Source organism: Mauremys reevesii, linkage group 1, assembly GCF_016161935.1.
Source record: "Mauremys reevesii isolate NIE-2019 linkage group 1, ASM1616193v1, whole genome shotgun sequence".
NCBI lineage: Eukaryota > Metazoa > Chordata > Testudines > Geoemydidae > Mauremys > Mauremys reevesii.
The window spans coordinates 346,076,225-346,098,596 of record NC_052623.1 but is presented as its reverse complement, the minus strand read 5'-3'; the positions used below and the strand labels follow the sequence as shown (position 1 = coordinate 346,098,596).

Genomic DNA, 22,372 nt, shown 5'->3' with positions numbered 1-22,372 from the left:
CATGAGTGATGTGGAGAAAGTAGATAAGGAAAAGTTATTTACTTATTCCCATAATACAAGAACTAGGAGCCACCAAATGAAATTAATAGGCAGCAGGTTTAAAACAAATACAAGGAAGTTCTTCTTCACACAGTGCACAGTCAACTTGTGGAATTCCTTGCCTGAGGAGATTGTGAAGGCTAGGACTATAACAGCGTATAAAAGAGAACTGGATAAATTCATGGAGGTTAAGTCCATTAATGGCTATTAGCCAGGATGGGGTAAGGAATGGAGTCCCTAGCCTCTGTTTGTCAGAGGGTGGAGATGGATGGCAGGAGAGAGATCACTTGAACATTACCTGTTAGGTTCACTCCCTCTGGGGCACCTGGCATTGGCCACTGTCGGTAGACAGGATACTGGGCTAGATGGACCTTTGGTCTGACACAGTACAGCTGTTCTTATGGGATTTGATAGCTGCTTTCAACTACCTGAAAGGGAACTCCAAAGAGGATGGAGCTAGGCTGTTCCCAGTGGTAGCAGATGACAGAACAAGGACTAATGGTCTCAAGTTGCAGTGGGGGAGGTTTAGGCTGGATATTAGGAAAAACTTTTTCCACTAGGAGGGTGGTGAAGTACTGGAATGTGTTACCTCGGGAGGTAGTGGTATCTCCTTCCTTAGAAGTTTTTAAGGCCTGGCTTGAGAAAGCCGTGGCTGGGATGATTTAGTTGGGGATTGGTCCTGCTTTGAGCAGGGGGTTGGACTAGATGACCTCCTGAGATCCCTTCCAACCCTGATATTCTATGATTCTATGCTTACACACACAATTGAAACACTGGAATCTACATGACTACTAAATTTTAAAGCCTATTACATACAAGTAGAATTCTCCATCTGAGAAACATATATTTAGTGTAATTAAGTAAACTCTCCCAGTAAATTTATCCTTTTAAATAAAACCTTTGCATTTTCTCTGGGTAGCTGACAAAAGGTAACATTTTGTCATTCACTATTGTATTCAATCCATTATCCAATCTATTAAATCAACATACATACATATGTACATCACGAGCAAAAATATATTAAAAACAATTAATAAATCACAATTTGCATAGGAACTAAGGCATATTTGGACATTCTCCTGGTACAAACTGGACTGTTCAATGTTTTATTTCTCAGCAGAATATCAGTGAAAATATACTATAATATACTGTGAAAATACATAAAACCAATACTATGAAAAGGTGGCATATGACTGGCAATAAAGGTTTCCACTGTGTGGGTATCTTGTAAAATCATATAGGTCTTGTGCTAGATTCAGATTCATCGTGGTTGGCACAGGAAGGTGAAAGCTGCACCTCCCAGTGACATCAAGACTTTCTGCCCTTCAAAGGGATTAAACCACAGGTGGTGTTTCCACCACTAATAGTCCTTGGTTGTTACACAGGAGAAGGGCAGTTTGTATATCCCACCAAGATTACATAGGAAATCCTTCCAGCAGAGGGACTTACTAAATCAACGCGCAAGTATCCTCATGGTCTGCACTTGCCATTTTAATAACATTGCCGGTCCCGTACTACCCCCCTTGTCGGAGAGAAAGTTACATCAACATATGCAGCTGCTATCTCTTCCCCAGTGAACTTTCTGCCACTCGGGACCTTGCATGCTGGTTTATGCCTGCAGAACCTGGTGTAAACTAGAGGTGAACCTTGTCCCTTGTATCCAAGCTCTTCTCCCCCAAGGTATAATGGCTGTAATTTCCAAAGGAACCTAAGGCCTGGTCTACACGGGGGGGTGTCGAACTAAGGTACGCAAGTTCAGCTACGCGAATAGCGTAGCTGAACTCGAACTACCTTAGTTCTAAGTACTCACCCGTCCAGACGCCGCGGGATCGAAGTCCGTGGCTCCCCCGTCGACTCCGCCACCGCCGTTCGCGGTGGTGGAGTTCCGGAGTCGACGGGAGCGCGTTCGGAGTTCGATATATCGCGTCTAGATTAGAGGCGATATATCGAACTCCGAGAAGTCGAACGCTAGCCGCCGACCCGGACGGTAAGTATAGACGTTCCCTAAGGGAATCAGATGCCATAACTCCCCTAAGATTCTTTCAAAATCCAAGCCATTATGCCTAGAGGGAAAAATATTATGGAAACTTTAAAAACCAAACAGAAATGATATTTAAACTTTTTCATTTACAGTGGAAACATTACCCTTCAGAAAATCCTGCTGATCCTAAAGTCTGTGAGCACACCTTGGAAAATGTCACTTGTCCTTCTAAAAGCACCCCCATGTCCATCTCAACGAAAATGGATAATTGAGCAATAGAAAAATGTGTTAAGATAATCAATTGGAAATTAATAGTTATTTTATAGCCTTTTACTTGCTTCTGCCAATCTGAGGTCTGTTTTCATGGGAATGGAAATGAATGGCAATGAACGGCACCAAGTTGCAAGATTTCTTGTCACTTACACTGACAAAACTTGCAATGCAAAAAGGTATAGTATCATTTTTGTACAGTGGCGATCCACTGTAAAAGCAAAATTCTCATAGTAAATCCACTGTATTTAACGCAGCAAAACAGAATTACTGTGAAATCTCAGAGTACCAATCACACAGCAACTCTGTTCTGGCTGCAGGTCAGTGTTGTGTGCGGGAAATCATTCTGTTGCCAATGAATACTCAGGCAGCTACATTTGAAAAACAGTTAATTTATGGATGAAAACTCAACCAACTGTTGGTTGCAACAGTTAAGATTGGCTATTACAGAGACCTGGGAAAGAACTGCAACATCTTTGTGTGTCACTGTCAAATATAAGCTCATTTAAATGGGGGAGGGAAAATTTTTTTTTTTTTTTAATAAAACAAGAAAACAGTGTAGGGATTACCAAGAATTCTGAATGACAAGTTCGAATTTTAAGAGCCTTTTAAGTTAACAGATATAAGAGAAAAGCAACCAAGGAAAACAGAAAAGAAGATGAAATCTTTATAGACACCCAGAGGAAAAATAAATATAGACTTAAGCCTTCTCAGCTTCAAACAAACTAAACAGATTCACAGATATCAGTAATGAGTACTACCCAGATAGTTAACTAGTCAACCTACTGGCAGTGTCTAAGGCTACAAATCACTTACTAACACAAGGGCCTAGTGGTGGCACAGTCTTAATTCACAGGAAATCTGGGTTTTACTTCTTGTCCCATTCTCTGAGTTAAATCAGGCTAGCAGGGTTCTGTGAGGCAGGATGCGCAGAATAAATGGGAAGGGAATATGAAATTTAGATGGTGAAATGAAGCAAGAAGGGTTCTGGAAGGCTGTAAAGTGGTGATGAGACATGAGTTAAACTCAGAGGTAGGCAGGCACATTGACCAACCAGAGCCCTGATCCATCAAAAACTCCAAAGGCCTTCAGACAGACCGCTCCTTCTAGGTCCCATATCTCTCCTCAAAAGACTTTAACATGCACCCTCCCAGCCCAGCCATGCTGCATACTGTTACTCTTCTGCTCTTATGGTACACTAATGGCTGATGCTTCACTAATGGTAAAGTTGTCCCAGACACTGGGATCTGGGCCCAGCATTTGGAGATGGTCTGCAATTTAATAATCCAGTATTAATTCCACCACTGGAAGGAGGAACAACATGTACTATCATCGTCAAAGAGTGCTTTGTTATATAGAAAAAATAAAATTCCAGTTACCAAGACTAGTCTCTTCTGCAGCTCAGATAAAATAAAGAGAGTTCAAAACAGATCTACAGCAAGGCAGAGATTAGGCACACGTGGTGATGAGATGGTGGGACATTACTACTACAGTTTACTTCAAATAATTTTAAATAAAACTGAAGGAAAAAACCACACAATTTTTTTAAAAAAAGAACAGGAGTACTTGTGGCACCTTAAAGACTAACAAAATTATTTTAGCATGAGCTTTCGTGAGCTACAGCTCACTTCTTCGGATTTTTTTTAGAAAATTGATGTCCTCATTAATCACATGTAATTGCACAACCCCAGATGGTTTCCCTCGGTGGAAACACGATGGGTAAACAGTTTCTATGCTAGAATTGGACTCTATACTTACTCTGTAATGGCTAATGCTGATTGTTACGTTTGGCAGGTGGGAATCTAATTTACTGGACAGCCACATTTGTCTGTGTCAGGGCTCACCAACTGCATTAATCTACTAAAAAAGCCTATTTTAAAATAATATGTATATAATATATATTACTTGTGTCAAAAGGCATAAAATACATACAGCAATATTTTGACAGCAGTTTTGATATCTATTAAAGACTTCCCTCACTTCAAAACTCAGTGTATATTCCACTGACACAGGTTTAAAATTCACTTAGTACTGTATGAAGGGACACTATTTTCTTTTCAACTCCATCTCTTCTCCTCTTATTTTGCTTTTAAAACTGACTACTAGGGTATGTTTTTTCTGAACACAAATTTGGACACAAAGAAGTCTTTCATTGACTCAATGACCAATGTATCCTATAAGGCAACACATTTTACATTTCTAGAACTACCAAAAGGAGTTTTGCCAGGAAGAGCCTACTCCCAAAAGCAAATATTGAGGGTGGTGGTAGGGAAGATTCAGAACAAGATCAGCTTTCTTTTTCAAACCACAAAATGCCAGCACCATTTTCCTCTCACACATACTATAATGCTCCAAAAAACCCTTAATATTTTACAAAATTCCCAGTTAAACCTCAGTCCCTGGAAAAATCATGGAGCAGATACTCAAGGAATCAATTCTGAAGCACTTAGAGGAGAGGAAAGTGATCAGGAACAGTCAGCATTGATTCACCAAGGGCAAGTCATGCCTGACTAACCTAACTGCCTTCTATGACAAGATAACTGTCTCCATGGATAAGGGGAAAGCGGTGGACGTGTTATTCCTTGTCTTTAGTAAAGCTTTTGATATGGTCTCCCACAGTATTCTTGCCAGCAAGTTAAAGAAGTATGGGCTGGATGAATGGACTATAAGATGGATAGAAAGCTGGCTAGATCATCGGGCTCAACAGGTAGTAATCAATGGCTCCATGTCTAGTTGGCAGCCTGTATCAAGCAGAGTGCACCAAGGGCCAGTCCTGGGGCCGGTTTTCTTCAATATCTTCATTAATGATCTGTAGGATGGCTTGGATTGCACCCTCAGCAAGTCTGAAGGTGACACTAAACTGGGTGGAATGGTAGATACACTGGAGAGTAGGGCTATGATACAGAGGGACCTAGACGAATTAGAGGATTGGGCCAAAAGAAATCTGATGAGGTTCAACAAGGATAAGTGCAGAGTCCTGCACTTGGGACGGAAGAATCCCATGCACTGCTACAGACTAGGGACCGAGTGGCTAGGCAGCAGTTCTGCAGAAAAGTACCTAGGGGTTACAGTGAACGAGAAGCTGGATACGAGTCAACAGTGTGCCCTTGTTGCCAAGAAGGCTAATGGCATTTTGGGCTGTATAAGTAGGGGCACTGCCAGCAGATCGAGGGACATAAGAACATAAGAAAGGCCGTACCGGGTCAGACCAAAGGTCCATCTAGCCCAGTATCTGTCTACCGACAGTGGCCAATGCCAGGTGCCCCAGAGGGAGTGAACCTAACAGGCAACGATCAAGTGATCTCTCTCCTGCCATCCATCTCCATCCTCTGACCAACAGAGGCTAGGGACACCATTCTTACCCATGCTGGCTAATAGCCATTTATGGACTTAGCCACCATGAATTTATCCAGTCCCCTTTTAAACATTGTTATAGTCCTAGCCTTAACAACCTCCTCAGGTAAGGAGTTCCACAAGTTGACTGTGCGCTGCGTGAAGAACTACTTCCTTTTATTTGTTTTAAACCTGCTGCCTATTAATTTCATTTGGTGACCCCTAGTTCTTGTATTATGGGAATAAGTAAATAACTTTTCCTTATCCACTTTCTCAACATCACTCATGATTTTATATACCTCTATCATGTCCCCCCTTAGTCTTCTTTCTTCCAAGCTGAAGAGTCCTAGCCTCTTTAATCTTTCCTCGTATGGGACCCTCTGTAAACCCCTAATCATTTTAGTTGCCCTTTTCTGAACCTTTTCTAGTGCTAGAATATCTTTTTTGAGGTGAGGAGACCACATCTGTACACAGTATTCGAGATGTGGGCGTACCATGGATTTATATAAGGGCAATAATATATTCTCAGTCTTATTTTCTATCCCCTTTTTAATTATTCCTAACATCCTGTTTGCTTTTTTGACACCCTCTGCACACTGCGTGGACATCTTCAGAGAACTATCCACGATGACGCCAAGATCTTTTTCCTGACTCGTTGTAGCTAAATTAGCCCCCATCATGTTGTATGTATAGTTGGGGTTATTTTTTCCAAGGTGCATTACTTTACATTTATCCACATTAAATTTCATTTGCCATTTTGTTGCCCAATCACTTCGTTTTGTGAGATCTTTTTGAAGTTCTTCACAATCTGCTTTGGTCTTAACTATCATGTTATCATTCCCCTCTATTCGGCATTGGTGAGGCCTCATCTGGAGTACTGTGTGCTGTTTTGGGCCCCACACTATAAGAAGTATGTGGAAAAATTGGAAAGAGTCCAGTGGAGGGCAACAAAAATGATTAGGGGGCTGGAGCACATCACTTATGAGGAGAGGCTGAAGGAACTAGGATTGTTTAGTCTGCAGAAGAGAAGAATGAGGAGGGATTTGATAGCTGCTTTCAGCTACCCGAAAGGGGGCTCCAAAGAGTATGGAGCTAGGCTGTTCTCAGTGGTAGCAGATGACAGATCAAGGAGTAATGGTCTCAAGTTGCAACTGGGGAGGTTTAAGTTGGATATTGGGAAAAACTTTTTCACTAGGAGGGTGGTGAAGCACTGGACTGGGTCACCTAGGGAGGTGGTGGAATCTCCTTCCTTAGAGGTTTTTAACGTCAGGCTTAAGAAAGCCCTGGCTGGGATGATTTAGTTGGGGATTGGTCCTGCTTTGAGCAGGGGGTTGGACTATGATTCTATGAATGCCAAAGGAAATAAAAAAAGTAAACTGTTACAACGAAACCCAGATATGTACATGCACACACAAATAACTCTTATTCTTTACTAAAAATAATTCAAAATCTAAATCACAAGTCAACCCATTGACATGAAAACAGAATTCTCAAGTTTGGAATTAGACTTGTGATCACAGAAGTTGGTATATAAAACCCTTTTACCAGTTAACAGATAGGATTTTATTTATCACTTTTCATACTCAATAGCACAAATACTATGATGTATATATTTGGGAATTAAATGTTTGTTTAAATAAAACAGACACCATCGTAAGATCCTGAATGAATGTACACACAGAAAAGTAATGTTAATATACAAGTATCTGTCCCCTCCCGCCCCAACAGCACTATATAATATATATTACTACCATTCTAAGCAACATAACTAGTTCAAGAAAAGAGGTCCCAAACTACTGTAAAGGGGAACAAAGGGGAAGAAGTGGTACATGCAATTTTGTTTATCTACACACACCTCTCAGAAAAGATTTAACAGATGCTAAAAGTGATGTCTCATACGACTAATACCTCCTTACTTCTACAAAAACTCCTATACATTAGTCAGATCAGGACTTTAAGGAACACAGTGTATTTTATTATGTGTTTTCCTTTTATTGTGTGTCTTCACTTAATAAATCATAAGATTCAATAATTTGCAATGTATCTTCAAGTCTATGCAAGTTAAAATGTTTCTACAGTATTTGCCCGAAACACTTTTCTGTCCCCTAAATGACTGGGACTCAATTGTTTCAATTAAAATATTTGTCTCTAGGACCATATTTCCCAAACCACGAAAATCTCAGTCTGTGCAGAATGTGTAATGGAAGCCTAAACTGTATCAGTCAGTAGGTGGTGCTGTGTGTAAAATACCTTATTTAAGCTCAACATTGCCGTATCTGGCAGTGCATGAAAGGATCTTATGATAAACACATCTAGTGTGTATAAACAAACTGTGTAGCCAGTCCATATACGATACAGGAGTACAGGACATGGTGTCAGGAGTAAATTAAGAAAAGAATCAGAAGGAGAACAACAACAACAAAGGTTGAAGGATCTCATGTCATTCTTCAAAGCCCTAGAGAATTTCAGCTTTGACAAATCTTCAGACTAGACAGACGGGAAGTATTTTACAAGATTTCAAATCACAAACTCACTCCACAAAGAAACTGGAGATAAACCTGTATCTTCTCTAAGTTTATGCTATGGGGAAGCAAGCAGAGCATATTTTTAAATCCTTTGACTTTCCTGAAGACAGTCACAAAGATAACTATGAAAGGGTTCTGGATATGTTTGATGGATACTTTCTATCCTAGAGAAATATGGTTTATGAAAGAGCATGTTTTCATCAAAAAATTAAAACAAACAAAAAAATGGGAAAAAAAAGGTGAATGTTTTAGAAGAGTTCTGCATACACTGGCTGAATACTGTGATTTTGGGAATGCAGTATCAGAGAGTCCGGTTATTGGGGCAACAGATAAAAACCTTTCACAGCAGCTAAAGTTGGAGAGACTTAACCCTAGCCACAGCTATACAGATACAAAGCAGTCAAACCGAACAAATGGGCAGGAGCAACTTGAAAAACCTGAAGCTAGCTTAGAAGCTTGATAGACACGAGTGTTAAAAGTCATAATAATAAAACTCTTGAGACAAGGAGAGCAAGAACTATCAGGACGGACAAATTCCAGCATACATGCACGAAGTGTGGAAAAAGTCATATCCCAAGAGATGATGCATGTCCAGCCAGAGGCTCATGTTGTAATATTACATCCATGAAATATGGATTTTGCAACTCTCTGCCACACCAAAGGATTCAGGGAGTTGACTCATATTACAGACAACTAAGACCAATTGTTTCTGGGATCTATCACTTGTGAGGACATAGAGCCTGCCTGGAGAATGAAACTGAATATTCATGGCATGACTGACTTTAAAACTGACACAGGAACTAAAAGTCACAGTCATCTCAGAAGGGACTGAGGCTTTGTCTACACTGGAACTTCATTCGCAAAACTTTTGTTGTTCAGAGGTGTTAAAAAAAACCACAGCCCCAAACGACAAAAGTTTTACAGACAAAAAGTGCCAGTGTGAACAGTGCTTTGTCGGCAGGAGAGAAGCTGCTGCTGCCGCTCGTTAGAGGTGGAAGTTTTTTTGTCAGCAGGATGTTGAGATGAGTTCCTGTCTGCATCCTGTAAAACTTGCCATACCAGTATTGCCCTGGCCTCTTCTTTTGTCATTCAGTGTTGTACGCATTCTAAGACAATATGCATTTCCTCACCTTTTGGGGGCGAAGCCAGACTTTAAGGCACCTGCTCCCCTACATGGTGTAAACTTTGCTTGTGCCAATCAGAAACGAACACAAACAGGTTTTGGGCCCCGTCCTCTATGACACTTCTATGATGTCATTGTGGGTACTTTATGGCCTGCCTGCCATGTGCAGGCAGGGAGAGGAGAAAGAAAAACGAATCCTGTGTATACCCGTGTATCCTGTGTATACCTGTGTATCCTGTGTATGCCCGTAACCGAGCCTGATCACCTCGAAGCCTCTCTCTCAGCTCACGTGTTTCAAACAGAGCTTCTACGTTTGCCGGTCGTTATGCGTTGGTTTGTATTTGTAAGTATCAGTTATTACTAAATGCTGCATCTTTGTTTATAAATATTGTTAGTAGATATTTTAGTCATTGTGTGTTTTAAGTTTCATTAACTCTATTAGCTAATCATACACTGCTCCCTTACCCCTTGTAATTATCCCCAATAAAACTTTTAAATTGATTAAGTTTAGTGTGTGTGTGTGTGTGTGTGTGTGTGTGTGTGTGTGTGTGTGTGTGTGTGTGTGTGTGTGTCTCTCTCTCTGCAGTTTGCATCGTGACCCACACTCTCCTTGCATCCCTTACCAATATAGTCTGTTGCCACGTGCAGCCTGATAAATAACAGGCCTGCATTTTCTTTCGCCCCTGCGAGTCCGTGGCAATCCACACAGGAGAGCTCTTGCTGTAGTGGCACAGCTGTGTTGCTAAAAGGTGCATAGTGTAGACAAAGCTTTATAACTGCCATCAATCCCTCCCAGAGCTGAAGTCACCTAATAGAGCTCTGACTAGCCCTGAAGGTATTCTGAACTAAATGCACCTGTTTACCACAGAAAACTTACAAAGACAAAAGCTATGCATGCCGGGTACATGTGATCGAAGACGAACAACCTTCTCAGCTGCAGTGTGGCAGTCAGGATGGGCCTACTCAGAAAGGTGGAAGAACTCGATGGAGGACTTGATATTGGACTTTTGAAAGGAGATTCGGTACAAATCAACTTAAGAAAATGCTGAACCATAGAATGTACAAACACCTCTACCAGAGGGACCTTTGAATAGACAACCTGCAGATTTATGCAGATTCAGAGGGCATAATTACCTGTTATGGACTACAGTTCCAGGTATACAGAAATAATGTACTTGAAAGACAACATGTCACAGCGTTATCAAGAAACTCAAGTGCACTTCTGCTCACTTCGGTATTCCAGAACAACTAGTGACAGACAACAGACCACAGTTCACAGCAACAGAATTAAAGTCATTCCAAATGAAATATGTTTTTTGGTCATATTACTAGCAGCCCACATTACCCATAAGAGAATGGATAGGCTGAGAGAGCTGTACAGACAGCCAAGAAAAATCCTATAGCAAGAAGATTTGTTCCTTGCTCTTCTGCATTATAGATCAACACCAAAAGCAGCTATTGGATACAGTTCAGCACAACTTCTGATGGGAAGACAACTCAGAAAAGACAGTTACCTTTTTCCGTAACCGGAGTTCTTCAAGATGTGTTGCTCATGTCCATTCAGCTTAGGGTGTGCGTGTGCTTGCCACATGCACTGGTGCCGGAAGTTTTTTCCCCTCAATAGCATCCACAGGGAATTGGCTCCGGCGCTCCCTGGAGCGACGCACATATCCCACAGTATATAGGGCGCAGCCGGCTCCCCCCACCCTCAGTTTCTTCCTGCTGGGTTGTGGAATGGACATGAACAACACATCTCGAAGAACACCAGTTACAGAAAAAGGTAACTATCTTTTCTTCTTCAAGTGCTTGCTCATGTCCATTCAAGTTAGGTGACTCCGAAGCCATACACCTTGGAGTTGGGTAGGAGTTCACAGACATGTAGATTGCAACACAGCTCTGCCGAATCCATTGTCACCTCTGGCCTGCTGAGTGATGGCATAGTGGGCCGTGAACATGTGCACCGAAGACCACATCATAGCTAGACAGATGTCCTGGATCGGAAAGTGTGCCAGGAAGGCTGCCGAAGATGCCTGCATGCTGGTCGAGTGGGCTCTGACGATCGGCAGCGGAGGGACTCTCAACAACTCATAGCAGGGGCGAATGTGAGAGGTGATCCAGTTAGAAATCCTCTGCGTGGACACCGGGAGGCCCTTTATTCTATCAGCTGCAGAGATGAAAAGCTAAATCGACTTATGGAAAGGCTTTGTCCAATCTAGGTAGAAAGCCAGGACCCTTCTTATGTCCAAAGCGTGAAGGCACCTCTCTTCACCAGTCTCATGGGGCTCAGGGCAGAAGACTGAAAGGAAGATGTTCTGGCTCATGTGGAAAGTAGACACTACCTTGGGAAAGAAGGTCGGGTGGGGCCGGAGCTGGACCACTTCCTCATAGAAGACCGTGTACCATGGTTTTGAGGTCAGGGCTCGCAGCTCTGAGACTTGCCTCGCTGACGTCACCACCACCAGGAAAGCGACCTTCCACAATAGGTGAGACAGGGAGTATGAGGTCAAAGGCTCAAAGGGCGGGCCCGTGAGCCTGGACAGAGCCAAGGTGAGATCCCACTAAGGGACTGAACTTGTGGAAAAAATCTCTCAAGACCTCTAAGGAACCCGACTGTCATGTCAATCTGCCCCCGGATTGATGGATGAAAGACAGAAATGGCCGCCAAATGCACCCTGATAGAGGAGTGTGCCAGGCCCTGGCTCCTCAAATGAAGCAGGTAGTCCAAGATCGACTGCACCGAAGAATGTGAAGGGGAGATACCCCATTTGGCCGCCCAGCAGGAGAACCTCGTCCACTTTGCCAGGAAAGTCAGTCTAGTTAAGGGCTTTCTACTCTCGAGGAGGACCTTCTAGACCCCTTCTGAACAGGCCCGTTACTCAGGGTTCAGCCACGCAACATCCACACCATAAGGTAGAGGGACACAAGGTTGGGGTGCAAGAGTCAACCATGATCCTGTGACAGCAGGTCCGGTCAGTTCAGCAGGGGCCACTGAGGGATCACCGACAGGCTTGATAGTGTTCCGAACCAGTGCTGGCAAGGCCATACCGGGATGATCATGATAACCTGAGCCTTGTCTCTCGATTTTCTCTAGGACTTTGCTGCTGAGTGGAATCAGAGGGAACCACTGCTATACAGTACACTAGAACATGATTAACAATATGTATATATATATTATATAATTAATTACCACAGTTTAGTACTGCTAACTAAGCAGAAACTAATGTGATGCTAATAAGAGGAAACAAAGACTTGCCACTTCTGTAGAACCAGATTCAAATCCAGTTCAAAGTGAAAATAAAGTTAGTGGTCTCATCTTAGTACATTAGCAGTAATTTAACCAAGTCACAAAACTACAAAAGTTTGGCATGGCTGGCTGGCTGGCTGGGCTTAGTCAAAGATCCAGAGGCATTGAAGATGAGGACTTAGGTGGATTTGAAAGCAGATTGCACAGTACCTCCTTTGTCTGCCTGGTTCCAGCCACTACTATCACTCATTTTCACCATCATTAGATGTCCCCCAAAATGTAAAAGATATTTTTAAAAAGCCATGACATACCTGTATAATAAAAGCATCTTCAGTAAATACTAGGCACTTTTTAGTGCATTGTATGTATTACTTATCTAGAAATGCTCAAACATATGCATTATATATCTAAGTAACCAGACCATTGGGCAAGGACAACTACATGACTTGGGATGCTTAGAGGAAAATGGCACCAAAAAGCCAAATGCCGCCAGCATCAAAGAAGAGTTGGGGTTTTTGTTTTATAAAAGAGTTTCCATTTTCAGTGGTTTTAAACTCACAGCAGAATTTTCCTCTATACTTGGCTCAAACAGAATAAAAAAGAAACCTTTTAGAAAATCACTGATTTCTGAGTTGAACAAATTCAGCTAGACTAGCAGCTCTTTCAAAAACCTAAAATAGCAAACACTGCAACTTCATCTGAAACTGAAAGTCTGTTTTCAGGAAATTCTGCAGAGGCTGTCGATCTCTCTCTCTCTCCCCCTTCCTTCCTTCCAGAGTGATTAAGAAGATATTCTCTACTTTGAACAGAGTGGAAAATGCCCCCCCCCCAAGGGAAAACAAGCATGGTTAAAAGGTGCTGAGAATCAAAACTGTGCTTGAAGAATAAAACAGAATTGTAAAGAGTACTGGCAAATTTCTGATACCTGCCTGAGGAGACATGTATGTCATCATTCTGAACTTTTCTACTTTGACCAAGATCTCGAGAATCCTGAGATCTAGGATTGGTGTTCATGTGCCCCTCTTTCTGGGAACCAGGAAGCATTTGGAATAAAATCCTTTCCCTCCATACTGTGTGGGAACTAGTTCCACAATTCCTTTGTGGAGAAGCAACAGAACCTCTTGCCTCAGGAGAAGCTTGTGAAATGGATCTCTGAAAAGGGACAGGACAGAAAATGAATTGAGTATTCTGATGTTAGAACCTCCACAACCCATCCGTTGGAAGCAATCTGCTCTCAGGAAGTGGAGAAATGGGAGAGATGACCTACAAAAGGTGGGAGAGGATGTGGGTAGGATGCTGCAGCATCAGATCAAGAATGTGGAAATGTTTGTGACCCTTGACCAAGGTGTCGAAACGAACGCTTGGCTGATAAGAATAGTTAAGTTGTCTGGAACCTAGGTTTCTTTTTTAGGAGGGTCTGATGATCTGTTATAGGTAAAAACAGACAGACAAGGTCTCTGGGATGTCTGTGACCTACTGAATCTTTTCTTATTTGCCAACGTAAAAATCCTCAGTGGGCAGAGGGTCACTTTGAATTCTTGAGAGAACATCAGGATTATCAGTTGTTCAGTGAGTCCACAGAAGTCCAAAGGGAAGATCTTCTATCGTGTTTTCAACTTCTCAGTTCCTGAGGATTACAACCATGAGGCTCGATGCATGACAGCTGCTGTGGAGATGAAGTGAGCTGCTGTATCAAATGTGTCAAGAGAGGCTAGCAAAGTTGTTTCTTATAAAGAGCTGTCCTTCAATAACGATGGATTGAAAATGTTCCCTTTGTTCCTGTGGGAGATGTTCAATAAAATAATTAAATTTGCTACAGGAGACATGGTTGTATTTAGCAAAAATCCTCTGGTAATTTCGGAATTTCAGAGTAGCAGAGGAGTAGCTCGTGACCAAAAATGTCCAAGCGCTTTTAGTCTTTGTTATGCGGGGCAGTTTTCAAAAGATGTTGCCTGTTGCATTCATTCACCACATCTACTACCAAAGAAAGGGGGCAGGGTGTGAAAACAAAAACTCTGAACGCCTAGCCAGAACACAGTATTTCTCATCTGCTCTCTTAGAGGATCAGAGGAGCAGTGGCCAAGGTTTGCTAAATTGTCTTCGAAACTCCAATAATGCCTCATTTGTAGGCAAAGCCACTCATGTGGAATTTTGTGTATGAAGACTATCCAAAAGCCTTTGTTGGGTCTCCTGGATATCTTCTAATGGTATTTGCAGAGTATCAGTCACTCTCTTCATCAAGTTCTGAAACTTTTAAATCATCTATAGTAGGTGGAGGAGGGGTAACAGCCTCAGCTGGAGAGAATGATGAAATATTAATCTGAGGGGTAACCTCCTCATCGGCTCTTTTTTCTTGTTCTTTCAGCAATTCTTCTCATGACTGGGACTGATGGGGGCGGGGGAGGAAAAAGGAGAACGCTGTCTGTGGGATTCTGAGGGTTCAGTGCCTTGGAGAACTGCTGGCAGCAGGCTGCTCAAGGATCTCAATGTGGCCACTGGGGAGGACCAGAGATACCAAGAAAGATCAACAGTTTGAGACTCCCTGTGTTTTGAAGTGTTCCTCAAGAAGACAGATTCATAGGAATCAGACCTGGGTTGATAATCAAATGAGGCTTGTATGGAAATTTGGGAGTCAGAAGAGCCATCTTCTGTGTAGTCCAGAATGGGGGCAGACAATGGTGGAGTAGTAGGAAGTGTCTGTCTGTCCACATGGGTAACAAGAAACCACTAGCAATTGTTATTGATAATAACTTGTATCAATTGTTGATTGATTGAACGATAGATTATCAATTACCACTGGTTATTGATAATGTACTGGAGATAATTCTGGCTGTGATACTGGACGTCCTGCTGAACTCAACGAGAGGGAACTCAGGTTCATCAGGGATGAATAAGCTTCTGGAGCATCAAAACTGCTTCAGTACTGAGTGAATCTGTGCAGAAACTAGACGAGTCTCAGATGTAGGAGGCTGCGGTGCAGAGTGCACTAATGTCAGCTGAACGACTGATCTGGGTACCAAAGCAGCAGTAGAGATCTGATACCAGTCAGCTATGTGTTCTTGTGGAACCAGGGCACAATATCCAGCCTGTCTGACTCATGAGAGGACGCCCCCCCCCCCTTCCCGCCTCTGCTTGAACCAAAACCGATCAGAGAAAAGACTTGCAGAGAGCATTGAACGGTGGTGGGAGACGCACCTAAACCCCCTCCTGACAAGGGTGACAGAATTAAGGCAACACCACTAGCCTCATCTGCTTCAAAGATGGGACAGGGAGGCATCTCCATTATCATACAGAATGGAGAACAGAGATTTTTTTTTATTTGACAAAGGAAATGGCCTGCTGTTTGTCCACTTTTGAGGGTTTAACTGCTGTTCTGTTTGGCTGCCAGTCTCTTGTCTCTCTCTCTTCAGCAATGGTCAGACGGATTCCCTTTCCACGGGGCAGGGAGATCCATGGCTTGTTACCTTTGCCAATAACAAAAATGTTAGAGAGCCTGGTGGCAAAGCTGTTGCCATTGGCATCCTTCACGTGCACCACATCGAACGAGCCTGGGTGTCTCTCCCAGTTAGTGATCACACCAATACGGCCCAAGTTAGCACCATCAGTCACCATACACAGGTTACCTGTGTCAAACTTGATGAAGTCTGTGATCTTGCCAGTCTCAAGGTCAATCTGGATAGTGTCATTCACCTTGATGAGGGGATCTGGGTAGCGGATGGTACAGGCATCATGGGTCACCAGGTGAGGGATTCCTTTAGTGCCCACAAATATCTTCCAAGATTCCAAGGCAAGAACCACACTGAACTCTGGGACCAGAAAAGCAGGGAAGCAGTGCATCATGAGGAATCTCTGCTCCAGATGTTAACGAACCTACACCTGCACACACCCAGCTCAGCAGTTATCAGACCAATAATGAATTGGTCTGATAATGAATCTTTGATTGATATCCAAAATACTGAAGTAGCCTAATTGCATTGTGAGCTCCTTGGAAGAAACACCACGCATAGCTAGGAGTGACCAGCCCCTATTGTCTAGCCTAAAGAAAATCCTTGAGTCATCAGTTTACCCATAAACAAATCTAGTGTTCTCCCTTGAACCACTGTTTCCCTACAAAAAAACCCTACCCACACTCCAGTAACTGTTCTGATGCATGGATCCAAACTCTGCATCAGTTCCACTGGGATTTCATCTTCTCCTGACTGATCGTGCTGGGGGCTCTGCCTGTCTCCAGCACTCACGACCCCGAGCTACCACCATCACTTGGGAACCCCGAACAATTCAAGCTTCAGAGAATGGGTGAGACACCAGCTCTCTCTCTTTCTTTGTTTTCTTTTCTAACTCAGGTATAACTTTCTAACCTTGACTTGTTTTCTATATATGACTTTTGTAACCTTTAATAATGTAACTTATGTTGATTTAGGCTCTCCTTGTGTAGTTATCACTATTATTCAATAACTAACTTATGGTTAAGCTAGTTGCTTCTCTCTCTCTCAACTTTACTCTTTTGTGTTTTTAGCTTCCCCATTTACTCTGCAACACTTCTCTTACCTAAGCTAAAGATCTCTGTAGCGCCCAAAAATACTGTGGGGTTTGCTCATCAAGTGGGTTACTACCAGTACAATTGTAACGTGAAAGTGGGGATAGGGACGTGCTGAATCTGGGACATATGAGGGTGACAGCTTGGAAGTGCTGTTTGACCCAGTCTACTGAGTCCGGGGGCATATAAGGGTGGCAGCCTGAAAGTGCTGTTCGACCCAGCCTGCTCAGGTTTACTCTATTCCAATGCGGTACCTGTTGCATATAAGGGTGGCAGCTTGAAAGTGCTGTGAGACCCAGCCCCCTGAGTCCAGGGACATCTAAGGGGTCAGTGTGAAAGTACTTAGAGTGTGAGTGTCTCTGGTTCTGGAGGAACCCAGTCCTGGGGAACCCAGGTTCTGCAGGATAGCTCCATTGGAAGGGGACTTGCAGAAGGGAGAAGTGGACCTCCATATGAAAACACAAGTGACAAAAGCAGTACATTAATAGAATTACAGAACCCCCCCAAAAGAGTAACCCTAATAAATGAGCGTACCCCAAAGTAATGGGCAAATCTGGTAACAGGTCTCAGATTGTACCATCTTCCTCAGCGCAGAATTTTCAGAGTCTCAGACACCTCAATCATGCTTCAGTTATATCAAGGTATGTTTTGGTACCAGGTGATGGGTACTGTGGGTTTTAGAGGTACTTGAGAATTTCAGAGTAGAGGGACCTCTGGTACTGAGACCACTTGGAACCTTCATTTGGAGGTTTTTGGTACAGCAGGTCTCTTAGGGCCAGGTTCTTTTTGAGGAGATTTAGATAGCCTTTTGGCTGGAGACTTCACACTGTTAGCACTGCATCTCTCTCCCCCACAGGTCTGGAAGGTAATAAAGGTGCAGAGGTTGGTGGGGGACCGTGGTCACTTCAAAACTGCTGTCGGAGGGTCAGGGGATAGAGGATCGCTATTATGATGTAGGATGGAGAGAGCATTCCATCATGAGGAGACAAAAACTATCTCCTTGTCTTTCCTGAAACATCTCTTGAAACCTGAGCAAACCTTACACTTCGATTGCATTTGAGTACTCCCTAAACAGTGGATACAGTGCGAGAGGCCATCACTGACTGGGAAAGACTCCCGGCAAGTGAGGCAATGTTTGAATTCCTTAGGTATTCCCAAAGGAAAAGGAAAAGAAAGCTCCTTCAGAGAAGGTGGGTTCTCACCTGAAGGGAGTGTGGGGAAGGGGAGAGGCTAAAAGCCTAAGTTTATAGGAAAAAACCCAATAAAACTAAAATATAAAACCTATAAAAACCTAAACTAATATAGGTAAACTGCCTACCAAGAGCAAGTGAGGTAAGTGGCTGCACAAGTGGGCACCACTAGATACTCCACTTTATGCCAAGGAAGTTGAGAAGAAATGGAGTGTGGTTTGTCTGCCATAGCCCTATACATCCTTGGTATGGGGCATGAGGATACCTAGGGTGCATACCTACTGCTGAAGAAAATCTCTGATTGAAGGTGCATAGGATGCATGCGCACCACAAGTGAAGAAGCCATAGTGATATTATTCAAAGAAGTGCACATAGGTGTGTTTATTATTTTGTCTACATTTGTGTTTCTTGTACTATTAAAAAAAGAGTAATGGTGTCTTAGAATCTTGTGCCATGTCTTTTGGCTTATACTATCAACATGGCCCTGAAGAAGAAAATGGTAAAAGTGCCCACATGGCTGGAATTCTGGGAGAGGACATGTTTAAGCTCCTGGGAAGCTTAAAAGGTCAGCACTGGTCCCCAGTGATTAGGCAGTTTAACTGCAGTGTCTAGGCTCTCAGAAGGGGGTGCTAGACAGAGGATTTACACCCTGAAAGCATGCTCAGAAATGCCAAGCCGGGGCAGTGCCTTGACTTACGTTTAGATTCTGGAGGCTTAAAGCACCTGGGGCCTTAATGAGATGGATCTCATCAGCAGTCTGGTGAGTGTGCAAGAGTGGGAGCTCGACTAGATCTGTGACACTCCCTCGAGTATATTACTCCTGATGTTAATCATGCTGGCTTTTCAAGTGCCAGTGGCATCTTATAACGGCATGGATTCAAATTCCCAGCTGCCAGTTAAACTGCTCCTGTACTTTGTATACATAACAAACATTGCTCAGCATCTCTCTTTGGTCTCATTAAAGAACTTAATATAAAAAACAAATAATGGTATAAAGTAGTCTTCTACATGACTCCTAGTAAGAATTTAGAATTCCAGGGAGTTCCCATCAACACAATAGAGGACTGCATCCCATTCTAAGAAATAAAGATGAAGAAACCACACTCTGTGTTGTGACAAAGGAAAATGTTTACTTACATCCAGATAACCCCTTACCTGTTGTTTGTTGCCTTTTCGAGTTAACATGACAAATGGCATTGTGTCTCCCGACTCTGATTCTCCTTCCCCACCACCCAAGGGTGGACCCTTCTTTAGTTGACTCTTGAGATGCAGAGGAATAGCAACATCCAGCTGATGTACTTTCACAGATTCTCCACTCCGTTGCTAAAGAGAAAGGGGATGCAAAATGCTCTAGGCAATCAAATGCTGAAAATATGAAAGCTTTGTTGTTTTCACAATTCATTTTTCATAAAAAATGTCAATTACCTTCTAAAATAACAGAGCTATATACATGTGTACAGTCTCATTAAAATGTATTTTGTTTCCTTCTGAGTTCCTACATTTCTTACCCTCTTATATTCATTACGCAGAATTGAGAACATTGCAGAATGCTATTTTAGAAAACGACAATGAGAAAATATACTCAATTTTAAAGGGATCCGTGAATGATTTTTAAAATTAAAGAAACAATTCAACTAAAATTGGATATAATATTAAGATCAGTAATTCTGGATTCAGATTTTTTGTAATATTCCATTTACTCTATTATTGATACAGTGCTTGCCACAGAGTAGCAAATTATTCTCCAGATGTCATCTGTTTTGTTTTTATTTTAGCCATTGATATGCTATGTAAATTCAAATGGCAGCAACATTTATAATGCTTAACATCCTATGTATGGATAATCACATGATGCATAAAGCCAAAAATGGTAGAGTGTCTGTGTCATAGGCTTTATCTTTATTGAGCAGTCAGTTGAAAGAATCAATTAGCATCTCCATATATTTATTGGGCAGAAGAAAACAATTTACAGCTGCTTTATTAAAAGCAATTCTCCTCCAGCCATACTACTTCCATTTCTTAATCACTGATTCTTGAAACAGTACTTGAGCTCATTTTATAGAGTTCCTATATGATCACTAACTGCTCCTTCCACAGTGTCCTCAGAAATTTCCATCTTTCCACAGAAGTCACTAAGAAATTCAAATGAGGCATTATTTTCTATTCTGTCCCCCTGGCCAGCCTCTGTTTTCTCAAAATGGCCATTGCCTTATCTGTAATTTTTAAAATGTTTGTATTGCATCCCTCTACTAACAGATTCAACATATTTAATTGATCAAACACATCAATTAGGTATGCCACATAAAACAGCCAATGCTGGACTGGAAACATTTTCTGCATAGTCACCTTCCAGAAATACAAATATCTCATTTCTGAGCTTTAAAAAATAACCAGCTCAAAACTTTTCCTCTTGATATGAATTTTACATAAGTAAGAAAAAGGATCTATTTGCACTTAGAACACATCTCCAGTCACAAGCCATACTGAAAGTATCTGGAATTGAGTGTTCTGACGATAGAAATAATATAATTTAGCAGTTTTACAGCATTTGACAAGGTCGCATTAAGTTCAGGAAACATTTTTTGTATTGAGTCTACTTTATTAAAGTGGGTGAACAGATCTGACTCTTGTTAAAAGGCCACTTACGATGCCTGTTTTAGAAGATGCACCATCAGCAAAGAATTAATTATGTCCCACTGGATTTTACAAGAGTGAAAACTTACTCCCTAGCCGCATGTTTGAATTAGTCTGTATAATAATATACCTCCCCAAAATATCACTAGCATTCAAAGAAACAAGTAAAAACTATAACTTCCGCCACTCCAGCAACATCAGTAGGCTCATCAAGAAGACATGAGAATTTCTTTGTGTATCTTTTCAGTCAATTAGGATGACACCATCCAAAGGCCAATTCATCTATGTGGTGTCTGGCAGTATTACTGGAAGAGCAGAAGCAATTTAATATTGCCTTTTTATCTAAACTTCACAATTAATAATCAGGATATTATCAAACAGCAGACCCAAGACTGAATCTTGGATTCTCTCCCCCTTCCTGAGCTGGCAGGATGGGTGCATCTCAAAAGCACACCTGCTCGTCAATAAAGCACAGGATTAATAGAGCTCCATTTAGCATTCAGAGCTGCAGGACATTTGTAATGACAGGAGAGGGACTAAAGATTAAGGGGGGAAAGGGAGGCTTTTGTGAAAGCACAGGATTGAGCCAAACCACCTCAGCATCCAAGACTGATTTTCATGACTGTTCTTCCCACCTCAAAAAGGCCCTACCCAGGAAGGTGGGCAGAAGGCCTGGTATCTCAAAAAGGCCTCATAGCAGTTGTGCAGAATTAAGAAAGCCTAGCACTGGAACAAGGTAGCCAAAAACAGAGTATGAAAAAAGCCCCACATCCCATGGTGCAAGCAGCTCCACGTTAACCACTTATTTCAGAATCAACTATGCAGTAAAGGTGCTTATTTAATCCAAGACAATAACGACTAATACCTGAAGATTCTCCAGCATCATTTTATCCAATGCCTGAATGAAGTCCTCATCCTCTACACAAGGAACATGTTTAAGTCCTCCTCCTTTAATCATTACTTCCTGGTATAGAAGACAAATATTCTGTTACATTAATTTCAGCAATAGTGAAATTCAGGATGGATCTGAATTAAGAAAATTACTCTGCTTGTATCTCTGACAAAATTTGTCATGGGTTTAGTTTAAAAAAACTGTTGAAGGAAAAAAAAAATGTTAAAATGGATTTGCCCAGTTTAGGAATTTTGGTGTTTACTGCTCTAATGTTTACTAACATTGATCACTGCCTAAAACTGTGATGATTTGCAATACGTTGCAATATAGTTGTCACATTGATTTGTATTTATTTTAGACATCATGCCTACAATATATACAAAATAATATTCTCTCCCCATCTGCAACTGATTGATTTGGTTGTATTTCTAAGATTGAGGAATGCTTATTCAGAGGGGACTGCCCTTAAATATTTGTAAAGCACACATATATAGCAGGTGCTACTATAAATAGTAATCATCATCCATTCATGGGACAGCTGATGTAAGGGCACACTGATGCAATGAGACCCTAGTTAGTTATCTACAGAGAGGGTTTGTTGTTG

General features: G+C 41.9%; 1 protein-coding gene and 1 long non-coding RNA gene across 9 annotated transcripts in view; one reads left to right on the top strand and one right to left on the bottom strand.

The window, feature by feature from the left end:
• UPF2 (UPF2 regulator of nonsense mediated mRNA decay) overlaps nucleotides 1-22,372 on the bottom strand; it is a 143,499-nt gene that overhangs the window by 27,643 nt on the left and 93,484 nt on the right. For all 8 annotated transcript variants that reach the window (XM_039519442.1, XM_039519441.1, XM_039519444.1 and 5 more), the window contains 2 exons: nucleotides 21,742-21,840; nucleotides 19,398-19,565 (listed from right to left, as the gene is read on the bottom strand). In XM_039519442.1, coding sequence (XP_039375376.1) covers nucleotides 19,398-19,565; nucleotides 21,742-21,840 — 267 coding nt within the window. The remainder of the gene's footprint in view (nucleotides 1-19,397; nucleotides 19,566-21,741; nucleotides 21,841-22,372) is intronic.
• Nucleotides 9,555-10,579, top strand: LOC120395243. Its single transcript, XR_005592539.1, has 2 exons — nucleotides 9,555-9,614; nucleotides 10,140-10,579. It is a non-coding gene; the product is annotated as an uncharacterized LOC120395243 (long non-coding RNA).